Raw genomic sequence first — 15,066 nt, 5'->3', positions numbered from 1 at the left:
GATGAATCCAAACAAAGATCACAACATAGTGCATCTCACAGCAACACTCAATCGTGTTTTGAATGATTCAGTGTTTTGAACAAATCTTTTGAGTCAAAGATTCAATGACCCATTCACAAACATTTGTCTCATTCTTAATGAATTGGTCGTTTGAACGAATCGTGAATGAACGACTCAATGACTCGCTTAATAAAACCGCTTATCACCTGCATTTGCGCTCACTATCGACAAACCAATCAAATTTGTTCAAAACTTTTTTTTTAATCAGTCCAAACACATTTTAATTTTTATTCAGGAGTTATGTATATACAAAACTATAACTTTTTATGACAGTAGTTTAGTGATAAAAAAAATTTGCAATTTTTTTTTTCCAGGTTTTTTTCCTCGCATCCAGTAGCCACGGGGGGGGGGGCGCACCCCACCGGTTGAGAACCACTGGTCTAAGGCATCGACACACTCTTGTGACATAATGCTCTATCTCTTCTCTCATTTTCGGCCAGAAGAAACGTATTCGAGCTGCTGCCACCATACGATCAGCACCGAGGTGAGCCATGTCTTCATGTCTTGAATATCATCCTTTTCAACTTTTCTGGGACAACTAACTGAGTTTTAGCCATTATTTTTCTTTGCAGGATACCTTCTTCATCAATCTGCAGGTGATGCCATTCTCGTAAGAGTTGTCTCACCGCTTCCGGTTCCTTCAATTTGTCTTTATGTTTGAGGTAGAGTTGTTTCTTTTTCAGTGCGAGTACTCGGCTGATGACTGGATCACTCAGCTGGGCATTCCTGATATCTTGAGGTGTTAGCTGTCGGCAGGTCTCTGATCCACTCTGAGTGTTATGAATGCTGTGTTTGCCCTACTGTCTTCACTCATGAAGCCCTGATGATAGGCTTTACCCTGGTCCAGCACCGTGAACCAGGAGTTCCCTCCTAGATTTCTCTTGAATTCGTGAGATAGGATGCCGGTCAGGGTATGTCTTCTCATTGAGCAAGCGATAGTCCACACAAAGATGCAAACTCCCGTCCTTCTTTCTCACACACAAAACCGGTGAGGAATAGGAGGATGTTGACTTTTGGATCCACCCCTGACTCAGCAAGTTCTGTATGTGGGTCTTTACCTCTTGATACAAGGGTCGCGGGATTGCATTATACGTCTTTTGGACAGGGATGTCATCTTTCAAACGAATATCCATTCTAAGGTCCCAAACACATCCAGTATCCCAGTCATCCTTAGCAAAATCCCCACTATTCTCTCTCAATAGCTGTCTCACATGTTCCTGTTGTTCCCCAGGTAAGTGACTGAGGTCCACTGGAGGGTCCCATCCTTCACTTTCCTGAACCTTGGGCCTTGTCTCTAGTGGTAAGTCACCATTGAGTAGTGATGATTCAAGTTGGGGTTCAGTCGAAGGTGGTGGTTTTACTTCCAGTTGATGGATAGCATCCACTGCATGCAGCCATCCCAGGACTGTCCGTGCAGTAAGGGTCAACTCTTCGTCTGTTGTATTTTCCACCATCACTGTGATGTTGTCATTATCTTTCAGAGGCATCTGAATGAGCTGTTTGTTTACCTTTATCCCCGCAGGCCAGGGTACATCCGGATTGGGCTCCAGCATCACGTGCGCTCCCAGGGGAACCGTCTTATTTAGTTTGCCACAACGTACATTCACTCTCGCATACCTTGGAAGGAGGATGGATTTCCGTCCCAGTCTGGCAATATGACAGCCGTTGCTGTCTCTGCTTTTCTTCAGGAGTGATAGGACGGCTTTTGCTTTCCCAGGCCTTACTTCCAGAGATGAACTCAGTGTGTTCACAAGTAAACTCAAAGGAATCTGCTTGGCTGCATTAGCTTGGACCAATTCCTCAAACACATTAAAGCCAATTATTGGTTTCTCCAATTCACTAGATGCAATGATAATTGGTGCCAGCAGGTGTCTGTCTCTTCCTTCAGTCTCAGTGTTACCAGACAGACAAAACTCCACTTCCATCCAGCCTTCACAGGGGATGCTTGTCCTTGTTGTCTTTGCTGCTGTCAAGTTGAGTTCCCCCTCCTCAAGCTGCTCTCTCACTAGTCTCACCTCTGCATCAGGAAGATGTCTCTTCTTCCACTCTGAACCCACAATTGAAACTTGTGACCCTGTGTCCCAGAGCACAGATGTATTAACACCTCCCAGAGAACATTGCACCATACATCTGCGTCCCACCAAACTGGCTGTTTTCTCTTGTTTGGTTGACCATGGTCCTTCAGGTAAGTGATCTTTTTGTAAGCTTTCCATGATGTCTGAGGTTGTCTCAATCTTGTTTGATGTCACATGACTTACAGTTAGTTTCCAACAGCCTGCTGCCCAGTGCTCACTGCTGCTGCACTTGTAGCAGTGTTCACATCTTCCCTCTGGGTTGGACTGCTCACACTGTGTGCAATGTCTGGTGTTTGCTCGAGCAGGTGGAAATTGATCACGAGTGAATCTTTGGTTACTTCTGACTATCTGAGGTTGTGATGTTTGGGTAAGATTTGCTACTTGAGAAGTCAGGCTCTGGATTGCTTCACATATCACTTTATCCCATGCATCCAGCTTTTCCATCAAGCTGTTAGGCTTTGGGGCTTTCTCTTTCTTTAGACTGACACATTTATCTTGTCCAGCATGTGTCTGTTCCTTCTCACTCACTGTAGCCACCTTGACACACTTGGGTCGAGTAGTTGAGAACTTGGATTTTCTTTCAAGCTCAAGACTATATGTCATGTTTATCTTCTCCAAAAGCATTTCATCTTCCACCAGCAAATTTTCCAGGTAGGGTTTCAGATCTGTGCGTATGCTTTCATCATGAAGGCCAGTCAGGACTGTCTGCAAGAACTGATTTTGGATTAACTCATGGTTGTATTTTAACCCTGTCTTCACATTTTCAGATGCTGACAAAATTATCTGTCTGAGATCCATGGCTCGGACTAAGAACTGTATAGGCATTTCTTTGGGTACTTGAACTGAGCGTGTGAGTGAATGATATAATTCTGTTGCATCTTTTTTAATAAAATGGGCTCTGAGACTTTGTCTTCTCAGCGCGCGAGGCATGTGTGTTTCACCCTCCCCCACATTAAGCTTGAGCATTTCACACAAACTTCTCATTTGCGAAGCAGATAACTCGAGTAATTTACTCTCAATTTCATCCAGCGTAGCTTCCCACACAGGCAACATTATAACCACTCACTGTACAGACTCATGTAACTCGCGCGTGCAGTTATTTTTCCGCTGTCCACAGTCCTCTCTCTCCGTGACTCGCAGCTCGTTTCATCCCTTGCTGGCCACTCCGTTGCTGCATTTGCTGCTTTCTTCCTCCCGAAATCCGTCACAACCGAGCAGAAACACCAGTTTTATGTTGCCCCCTTGGACAATAACAACGACAAGCTTTACTTTTCTATAGATTTATTCGCCCCGGTTGTTTTTTTTCTTCTTTTTGTTTTCTGCAACAGATTTGGGGCTTTCACACAAACAACAACATGCATCAACTGCACTTATTCTCTAATCATTTTACTCCCATGTCCTTCTTCCCACAGCGCCCCCAACAGTATACAAATTTTCCTTAGGTTTTCTTTATATTATCTTATTATATTACTGCAAATTATTTATAATAAACAAAAACATAAAACAAATTAAATAACTCTCGAGGTCATGACACATGTACAGTTTTGAGGCTGCTTTAATCGCATGTTTGGTAATTTCATGACTTAACTTACAACAGAACAATGACGGTCATTGCTCGTAATTTTTCCTCATTGTCGCCATCTCTTGTTTGAAACCTGCAATTGCAGTCATATGCGGAACAGTTATCTGTACGTGCGTTGTGCATCGGCACAGCTCGTCAGCGCGGATGAATCTAATGCTTGCTGTCAGTCACCGCACCGGTGTGGATACTGTATTTCAGAATCACAGATTCTACATCTTGAAAGTATGACCAATATAAGAATTTTCACTGGAAAATATCATCTGAACAAGCAACATGTTTGCCACTTTTGTTCTGACCAACTGAGGAAAAAAGTATTAGGCCTACAATAAATCGCACTGCGAATGATGATTAAATCTAACGATCGCTTAGCTCGGATCATGCCAAACTGTGCAAATTATTATTACTGTTATACTTTGCTCTCAAATTGTTAATGTTAACAACATCAGCATTGCATGACTATGTGTATTTAGTGTATATTAGCGTTACCTGTAGATTTCAATTTCTGTAGCCACTCCACAGTCCAAAGTCTTTTGCTTTTTGACTACGGGTGAATCTCCAGTTGTCACTGATGATTGTCATTTGGACCTTTCTGGATTACAATCCGCCATTAAAATGATAAGTTTAATTATTTCAGCTGCTGTGAGAAAAGGCTATAAATGATCCGCTACCAGCAGTGTCCTTGCATGATAAAACTGACTAGCCTGGACAGGACTCCTTCCTTTCTGTTTACGGACATGACGTAATGACGCACAGAGGAACTGCTGCATGCTCAAATTTCCTGCGGAAATCCACCATGTCACTCTTATTATAAAACATTATTGCAAGCTTACCGTTGTAAATCGAGCTAAGATAATGAGATCGTTTTGAACACTGGCTGGTGTACTTGCTCAAAAATTGATTTTGCATAATTTTTAACCAAAAAAGTTGCGGACTGCAGCTTTAAGCTAGATAATAAAGTAATTATGCAGCGAGCACTGGCGCATTTGCGCATGCAATTATTGAGTGCGCGCTGCGAGCACAGTATAAGGGCTGATTGATCAGTCGTGTTAATTTTTTAATTTGAGTTTTACCGACATAGCCTGACAACATCTCATCTGACCGCAGTTCACTGTTGTTCAACTGAAGCTCCCTTGTCGTCACCTGCACCTTTTCCGCTCGTTTGACTTGCACCTGGCGCTGAGGCGAAGTTGGAATGCACGTCTGAAAAGTGTCCCATTTGTTGTGGTCATAAAGAGACAGTTCTATAAAAATGCAGCGTTTTACTTGGCGATAAAAGATTTTTATTTTTGGTATTTTATATGCTCTGTTGGTGGTTTGTGGAGTAGCATCACCCGGGAGGGATATTTTAATATCCCCCCCGGGGATAAAAATAATTAAGCAGAGGCAGGGATACATTGACCAGAAAGGGGGAAATCCCCTCATCCCCCCTTACAAATCGCACCCTGTATATATATATATATATAAATAAATATATATATAAATATATATATATATATATATATATATATATATATATATATATATATATATATATATATATATATATATATATATATATATATATATATATATATATATATATATATATATTATAGCCTACATTTTCAAGGGTAAAACTAGGGGTCAGATAAGAAGAGTTAAAAATAAAAGAACTTAAATTAACCCACATGTATTGGTTATACTACAATCAAAAAATACATGGGCAACTGTTCCTTAAACACGACCAATGAGCAAGTTTAATCAATATCAAGATATTTACAGATAGATGTATTAAACCTGTCATTGTTTAATTAATTAGTTGTAGCACTTGTGATAACGTCAACATGGCGGATGATGTCCGCATTGCATTCATACTCCATGAGATCAGGCTATTTAGTACCTACTCTTGTAGCGCAAGTTGAAATTAAGTACCTACTCAGAGTATGCAGCCCCTCTCTCTCTTTCTCTAACACTCTACAGAATACAATGAGTTTCAATGAAGGGACTCAACACTCCTTTGTTACTAATTCTAAAACGTCACAGAAATACTAACGGAGACTTGGTCAAACTGTCAACTTGAGATTTGAATTTGTGGTGGAAGGAATGTTGGGTGCTTTCACACTTGGTTCGATTGCCTGGACCGAACCCGAGTTCGATTGCTCCCCCCTCCCCCTGCTGGAGTGTGTTCACATTATATTATTTGGGTCCGACCCGCGGTTCGTTTGCGTCATCAAACCAGCAGCTGTTTACTCCGTTGCTTAGTAACGACGGCGCAGGAGAAGGCGGAAAAATGCATAACGTTGCTCTCCTCACTTTCATATTTTTGTTTTTGAACCGTTGGTTTTGTTCATAACGACACTTGCCTCTATCTGCCGCGACTCTAGTACGAAAGGTGAGCAGAAATAAGAAAGGCTACACTACAGCTCTCTGCTTGCAGCACGTCAGTCATGCTCGTTGGGAAAGTGAGTGAAACACACACACAAACACATTTTTTATCAAATAATATGGCATTAATAGCGATTCACTTCCGCAATTTGGTACGTTTGCATTCATATCAGAAGCGAACCGTACTGGAGTTCACTTGAACCGCACCCCAGACCACCCTTTTTAAGCGGACTCGGGGTACGGTTCGCGGGTGCGCACCCGAGTTCAGAAGACCGTGTTCACATCATCCAAACGTACCGAACTCTGATGTCAATCGAACTAGGGTACGCACCAAAAGTGCTAATGTGAAAGCACCCTTAAAGACACTCCATTGTTATTTCTTATTTATTTACACACTCGTGCCGTCAAACTGTTGTAAAAACGCAGTATCACACTCATAGCTGTGTAATATGGCTGTATATCAGCACGCAGTGATTACTTACGGCCGAATCAGCCATGCTGATATACAGCCATATCGCACGGCTATGACTATGATATTGCTCATAAATATACACCGATCAGGCATAACATTATGACCACCTTCCTAGTTTTGTGTTGGTCATCCAAAGCCATCCACGTGATGTAAAAGAAAACATGATTCATCAGACCACACCACCTTCTTCCATTGCTCCATGGTCCAGTTCTGATGCTCACGTGCCCACTGTTGGCGCTTTCGGCAGTGGACAGGGTCAGCGTGGGCACCCTGACTGGCTGCCCATGACCTCTGCAGACCGGGAACACCCCAGAGATGCTCTGACCCGGTCGTCTACAGGTTGTTCCTAACCTGTATAAATTTCTTTGTTCTGCTGAAAACAAAGGACGATATTTTGAAGAAAGTTTGTAACCCGGCAGCTTTGGGCCACCATTGACTTTCATAGTATTTTTTTTCTACTATCGAAGTCAATGGTGGCCCAAAGCAGCCTGGTTACAAACTTTCTTCAAAATATCTTCCTTTGCGTTCAGCAGTACAAAGAAATGTACACAGGTTTGGAAAAAATTAGAGAATAATTAGTGTATACCTGATTTGTTTGGATTAAAATTTGGATTTCCTTGTTTGAATGAAAACGGTCATCCAGTACTTTTAGCTAGAATTCTGCATTAATTGTGACCTCATAAGCAAACATAAATTGCTGTACACATACTATACATTAAATAATGCACAGAGGTGGTACAGCTTAAGCATCTTTTTATTCAAGTTTAATAACTTCAAAAATGTAATGCGCTATATTTTTATATTAATTAAATTTGTTCACATACATAATTTGTCAGGAAAAAAAAGATATGTAACATCTCAGAAAAAAGGAGAATATACAGTGGGAGAAAACAACAGACAGAAACAAACATTTAATAGCCCTCAAAACACAAATGAGACCAGATAAAAAGGAAGAGATATTCAAACATAATCCAGGTTGGTGTTGTTTTTATGCTAAGCATTATCACTACATAGAAAAGCTGAGATTCTGTAAGATCATGTAAATTTAAGAAGATCCAAACACAAACACTCATTAATTTAGTTTAGCTGGTTGATTCTTTTTCTAAACATTCCAAGCTCAACTTACACAATGAGAATGTTGGAGTTTATTTTTTGGACACACCTTTATATATTTACTGTGCAGATGCATATCACAATATTAGGGGTCTCATCTAACCGACAGTCAGACACACAAATTAAAATGCCACACAAGTTAACAATGACATACTGCATTAGATGATTGAAACAAGTAAGTGAAGGAGGGGGGAAAAAACAACCATATGTTCATACAAATCACACAGAACTCTTTTCACAGTAAAGTATTGCATGGTTACACTTGATACAAGGGTCTTGTATTGAATTTTGCATTATTAAAGCATCAATTTTAAAAAACTGTAATGTACATAGAATATTTTAATTTTTCCCTAAACACTAAGCTTAAAGCAAATGTACTAACATGTGCATGGTTAAACACCATTAAGTTCTAGAAAGGTAAGCCTGACTGACAGCTATATAAAAGGGACTTCAAAGTACACATGGTTCAGAATATGTGCATCATGGAAACTTTGTAAGTTTCAAAGTGTTCCTCTTTTTGGGGTTAATTTTTTAACCATCAAACAAAAAGTATTACTTGTTTCTCCTTGTACTTTTTTGCTTTTAATTTGTTATTTTTTAGACATTTCCAGAACACTAATACATTGTAAATATACCATATTATGATTAACAATCTAGGAGAGAAATGTAAAAACTAGCTGTTGTCTCCTTTTCCCTAAAATGTCCTGTCCATGAGATCAGAACTGATAAGGCTGAGAAATGGAGAACAGGGAGTATCTTCAGATTATTGGGCTATGGCATCATGCAAGTGATTGGGCCAAGTTAAATGTGAGCATGTACATCAACTGTCCTCAGGTAAAGCTCACAATGCACAGACATATTCTCCCAGGATAGTAGGCAGTTGAAATCAGTTTATTGTGCATGGTGTTAAATGTATTAAAAAGTCACCTGGATTAATGGACATGCTTTCACCTAAAAGACAATTATTGAGCATTTTGTTTAAATGTTTATTTATATTCTAACCTGAACAAATAAAAAAGTTATTTAAGCCTTCAAACTTTCATTGGAACTGTGTAACATTAGTTTCACTGGACTGTGTAACTTCACTCCAAGTCTTTACTAATAGAAACTATCAACCAAAAGAGGCAAAATACACACACACACACACACACACACACACACACACACACACACACACACACACACACACACACACACACACACACACACACACACACACACACACACACACACACACACACACACACACACACACACACACACACACACTTTTCCTATACCATTTGTAATACAGAGCCATAAAAACAATTGGATTCAAGACCTTTGTATGTAAGACATTCTATTTAAGCAATGATAGAATTCACTACAAAATGTACACTGCCTCTCTTCTAGAAAAGCTGTCATTCAAAAATTTTTTGACCTATTAATATGTATGACCCTTCCAAGCACTGATTGGCTGACTGCATAGGAACTGATCAGCAGCGAGTCTGAGGTTCGATATCAAGGTGTTTTTCACCAAGTCAAAATTGGAGCCAATACTAGTAGTAATGAGCACAAAAGCAGTACTGTGACTATTTCACTAAACACTTTGCAGTGTTCAAAGTAAAAGTTTAGCCACACACTAACATTGAGGAAACAAGCTTGTAGCACCTAAGAAGACTTAATCCAGTCTCAAAATGTTATGATAAATACAAATTCAAATAGTACAAATTCTTCTAAGTTATTGCAGAAGCTCACCCACTGACCTAAATCAATTCACCACGAGGATGAGCTCCAAGTGATATGGCAGAACTAAGTGCATATGTGTAGGTATGTGCAGTATTTGAAATTTGTGTGGGGGGCATATGCACACATTCCGTTGCTTAATTTCAGGCTCTCTCCAATTTTAGAACATGTATTGCTGTCCATGGGAAATATAGAAATGCATGATAAAGAGTAACCTCTTTTAGATGCATACAAAGCACAGTCAGACTATGAACTGACCTTCAGCCCAACTGAGCACTATGGCAAAGCAGATTCAAGCCCTTTAAAAACAACTACAGTCCCCAAAAACCTTTGAGTTGAGGATATCTTTTATACCATTTTTAGGAAGAGTAGTAATGGGGTTGATTGAGAATCGAGTCTTGCAATACTATAACATTCTAGAGCCCAAAATCTCTTTCCATTCTACCTGGAGATCATGGAGCTGGATTGTGATTGACTGGAGGATGTTGTGGCGGCGCTGAGCTGAGAGAAACCACTGTGGCTAGATTCCAGACTGGTCATTGAGCCCCTGAGATTAGAACAGAGCAAAATAACATATGAGAAATTAATAAGCCTAAAGACTTGTACATACAATTCTGTAAGAAAAAAAAAAAAAGGCTTCGAAGGAAATGTTTAGGTTCAATATTTTGACTAAAAAACAAAAAACAAAAACCTAAGCTATACCCCCTCATTGTTTTTATCTGTTCATGTCCAGTCAAACATCCAGATCTTAAGCAGGACATGCAGTTAGGAAAGTAGCCAAACAAAGGCAAATAAGAGAAGCATTAACTTTTCTCATATTTGACATGAGCACCAAAAGCCCTCAGAACAGAAAACATAAAAGTAAAATGTGCTGAAAATAAAACATTTCTCTCAGATTATGTACAGGGCAAGTAACAAAACTGTAATTAGTGTTAATATTAAAGTTGAGTAATGTGAGTTTAGAATACACACAAAAACAAAAGATGTAAACCTTACAGGAAGAGTATGAAATTAAAACACACCATCAGCCAAATGTGTTTTTTTCTGCTCATTTACCAGCCTCTAGCGATGTCCTTTATAGATCTCAAGGATCAGTGTCGGGCGATTAAACTTTGTTTTTTTTGTTTGGTATCGGCTATCCTAAGCCGATTCTTTATTTTACGTCAGCTGTCACGCACTTGTAATGCAGTAGGTGGCCAACCACCATAAAAAGGGAAAGAGGATACTCAAATGTGCGTGACACGAGAGACCCAATGAGGTCTGTTCTAGCGTCACACACACACGTTCAAGCTTATGTGCTTAACATATTTGATGCACACTTTTGTAATGAATCACTCAAAAGTAATTTACTTAGACTCAATTTATTTACACTCAAATGTAATTTAATTTATTTTATACTGTTTATTTTTATCTGCCAATGCCATAATGCATTGCGATGGGTTGCATCTTGCTTCATCAAGCTTCATGCTTTCTTACCTTATCTACAATTTTTTTGCTTAATTGTTGCAATTAAACAACAAGTTTATATTCCATATTCATAATTGTGACCACACGTCTACCATTGTAACATGTCTACCATTGTATACAGCGGAGGTTCTTAATATTTTGGAACTAAAGCCCACCCAAACCTCCCCTATCATGTAGCTGAAAGCTGTAGGATGGTAGCTCTCCAGGAGCAGGGTTGGATACCCCTGCTGTAAGAGATCTGAGATCGCTCATGAAACTGAGATGACTGACAATGATAACCAATGGAGGAAAAACAACACATTTCAAAACAGATTTGTATCAAACAAATCAGTGTTTGCTGAATATGTTTACTAGATTAAAACGACTTGAAACATTGACTAAATGACTAAAAGAAAAAAAAAAGGCTACTAACTAGGCTAAATAGTAGCCTATTGCTTTATTTTCAAGGTAAAGTCTCGGGACAGTAGCCTATTTATTTATTACAGTGTTTATTCCCTGTGTGATTTCATGTAAAATGAGGAATACAAAATCATGACATTTTACATTTGTATTGCCAAATAAGTTGCTGTGTACAATTAAAATAGTACAAGCAACAAGGTAAGAATATAAGTTTTTCTATTTTTGTCTATTTCACCGACATGCTGCATCTCTTAGAGCAAGTTTCTTTGTCTCCCACGCTGACACGCGATTTACACCTTTTGTCCTGCACCTCCAACCGTGAATCTACTAAACTCTACCAATCCCCATATCTGAGCATCTGAGGCCAACTAAAAACAAAAAGTTGCAAAAGAACAATTCAGACTTGAATCCCTATTCTAGACATTAGCCAAAATATTAATTTTAAAGTGTAGGCCTATAGATAATGTAGGAATAAGCCTAAATCATTTACATGTCGTAGTATTTTGGCTTGTTCGAGATGCATCGGAGCAGCGCGGACTGATTCGGCGGGTAACATCGAGTGCTGCGGGTCCACGGGAGCGTTTGTAGAGCATACGACTCCTTATAGTTTTAGATCATTCTCGCGGGGTTTTGATGTCATGCGCCGATCGCTCTGCAGGAAGCCGATGCATCTTGAACAAGCTTGGTATGTTTGTCTTTGGCACTGCAGCACTAGGTTTGCTGTGAAATATGAGACGTATACAGTAATGTAAGACCTGGCTCTGTGCTGGCTCTCTAGCCTGTGGAAAAGCAAACCGGTTCTTAGAAGGCTCGTCAGTTGAACCAACTCCGAACTAGCACCCGGTTCGTGCTGGTGGAAAGGGGGTATGCGAGAAGTGAATTTCATACACTCACCTCCCCATCTTTGAATTAAGATGTAGCGGCTGGACAAATCAGATACACAATTATTAGGGGTTCAAGCGTGTAGCACTTGTGCTTTTTTCAGTTGTTCATAAACATATAAATGACAAAAGTGTCATTACACTGTATTCAGCACAAACTAGGCTACCATAATATGTGAGGAACATGTATGTACATGTTTGTATTTTTGAAGAAATAATGTTTATGTATGGTTATTGAAAAAAAACAAAAAACTTAAGTCACTGAAATAAGGCCAAAAAAAGTATATTAAATCTGTGTTCACAAGACTTCTGGGTATTGGAGGTTGTAGACTAGAGTTTTTGCTTCAGAATTATGTAAAAATTATGCTGCCTACTCCTTCATATAAAACAATATATTGGTTTAGTTTTTGTAAGACCCTTTTTGTCAAGAAACACAGTATGCATGGAGGCGTGAATCATCATGAATAATGGGTCATTTACAACTGAGAATACAAAAGAATCACATAATAACGACCTGTAATGACTTGCATATTAATGAGGCCTTTCAGTCAGGTAGGCTGTGAAAAAACTCCTCTGTAATAATGTCTCAGCTCATCATAAAGAGCAATACTGTGAAATATTATTACAATTTAAAATAATGGTGTTCTATTATATTCTTTAAAATATAATGTATTTCTGTGATGCAAAGTGTCTGAACAATTATGTTACCTCTATGGCATTTCATATAGGCTTTTAGCTTAAAAGCATGCACATTTGGAGAAATGTTGATGGATTCTTATATGTTTATGTCAATGAGGAATAATATTTATTCAATATTTATTGTCATCACTATGAGTGCTGGATACTGTGTTTTCAATTCATACTTGCAGCCGGAGGGCGCTCTGTACACCTTTAGGCCACATATTCATATAAAGAAGAAAAGGATTGGATCAGATTGGACTTCGTTCAGAGGGAGACAAGAGATCACGCATCATGTTAGTTTTCTTTATTTTACAAAAAGCACAACATTGTGTTTTTGTGTACACAAATAAAATAAGACATTCTATAGTTTTAATTGATATATTACTTATGTCTCTATGACAAGAAATTGAGTATTTTAAGTCTGTTTTGCTGCAATGTGAAAAAAATCCTGCAAAACGCGCCGGCGCGTTTTCAGACCTCAGGGAGTTAATGGTGAGCAAGGGGGTACTCTGTGATCCCTCAGGTGAGAGCGTGATTGCATTGCATCTGTGCCTGCAAAATGCAGCCACCTGGCATTTAAGGGTTCCTGTCCAGGGCATGTAAATTCTCCTTGTTCCTCGTGCCCTTGCCCAGCTTACAGTGCCCTTTGACAAGACGCTTCTGCTGTAAATGCCATGGCATTGAAAGAACTGCACGAGAGTCGTCCCAACCCAGAGATGATGCAGGAAGTGCAATCACTGACTGACCATGCTACGAAGGTGACGGCACAGACTCTGGGTTGAGCAATGTCCACTTTAGTGGTCCAGGAGCGGAATCTCTAGCTCAATCTGACAGGGATGCCGGATGCTGAGAAAGTTCGCCCCCATCTCCCAGGCTGGCCTATTCTGCAACACTGTCAAGATTCTTGACGACAAGCAGACAGAGGCAATAAAGCAAGACCCGCCTGCTTGTCGCCAATGGTGTGCTTGTCGCCCTGCAACAATCTGGGCTGGCAGCCAGGTAAGCCAATGGCCCTCTCACATGAATGTGGCAACATCAACTTGTCCAAAGTATACCAAGAGTACTTGTAAGGCTTTGAAGCGGTCCTGAGACTGGTGACCCAAGGAGGGAAAGGAAGCCGCTGAGCCTGCTCGACCCAAGGAGGGAAAGGAAGCCGCTGAGCCTGCTCGCTCCAGGCTTGGGGACGAGCCTCACTCCCGGTGGGGGGATGGGGGAAGAGCATTTTCCATTGGCTAAAGGCTATCAGGTGAACAGCTACCAAGCTGTCAGAAAAATGCTTTTGTAAAATAAAGAAAAAATTGCTAGAGTATTTCGAGTCTCTTTTGCACTGATAAGAAAAGTAGTAAGTAAATGTGCCGACGACTTAACCGACTCCAGAGTATTAAAAAAAGGATGAACATACATATGATATATAATATGTTTTCAAAGTAATATGAATATTTAGACATGATTTCATTGGCCTGTTTTAGATAGTTTATGAACTGTTTACTGTAAAATACTGCCTCAATGAAGCTTTTTGCAAATTTCTGCTCAGATGTAGATGTTCTGAATGTGCTAAACAATAAGTATAATATACAAATTTTGCACTGTGTGACATGCATGTATGTATGTCATTACAAAAGTCATGTTTTCCGTTATGAGTGACTTCAAACTTTTTCCCCCCTGAGAGTGTTGTCTCAGTTCTGTGCACACAAATGCCCAGGCTGCCAGGTCAAACGCAAAAAGTCACAAAGTCAAATGGACAAATGTGAGCATCAATGAGCTGTACAGCTACATTGGACTGATATTCTTCATGAATAAGACGAAGGTGAGCTCATTGACTATAAACAGGGACATTTTCTTCACTGCTTCAATCTTCACTGCACAGAAACACCGAACACCTTCAAAATGCCTGATATGTTATGTTCACTTATATTTGAGCAGGATTTGTTTCCAGGTATGGCTATCAAAACTATGTTGTAAATAAACTGGAAACAAACAAAAAATATATTTCTTTTGTCCTCACATTCTTATAGTTCCCTCACATTCCTGATTGAAAGGCCCATTAGGAGAGGGTCTTAATCTCATCAGGTGTGAATCACATCATTATTCATGATCATTCATGCCTCCTCGCATATGGCCTTTCTAAACAAAAGTGTCTTAAATGAATCAATATATAGTTTTATGTGAATGAGTGGGAGTGCAGAATGATTTTCACATCATTTTGTAACAAATTCTAGACTACAAGATCCAGACAAGATCCTTCAA

The 15,066-nt window shown here is 39.6% G+C and overlaps 1 protein-coding gene across 3 annotated transcripts in view; it reads right to left on the bottom strand.

Moving 5' to 3' along the window:
- The window catches only part of si:dkey-237i9.1 (SEC14-like protein 1), a 281,973-nt gene that overhangs the window by 17,017 nt on the left and 249,890 nt on the right, over positions 1 to 15,066 (bottom strand). For 2 of the 3 annotated variants that reach the window (XM_067373417.1, XM_067373418.1), the window contains one exon: positions 7,173 to 9,938. The exons of the other annotated variant lie outside the window; for it this stretch is intronic. In XM_067373417.1, coding sequence (XP_067229518.1) covers positions 9,833 to 9,938 — 106 coding nt within the window. In that variant the 3' untranslated portion in view covers positions 7,173 to 9,832. Of the gene's footprint in view, positions 1 to 7,172; positions 9,939 to 15,066 lie in introns of those variants that run through there. 3 annotated transcript variants of the gene reach the window in all.

Source organism: Chanodichthys erythropterus, chromosome 21 (genome assembly GCF_024489055.1).
Source record: "Chanodichthys erythropterus isolate Z2021 chromosome 21, ASM2448905v1, whole genome shotgun sequence".
Lineage (NCBI taxonomy): Eukaryota > Metazoa > Chordata > Actinopteri > Cypriniformes > Xenocyprididae > Chanodichthys > Chanodichthys erythropterus.
Note: the sequence above shows the minus strand (reverse complement) of the source record. Positions and strands in the feature narration are given on the sequence as shown.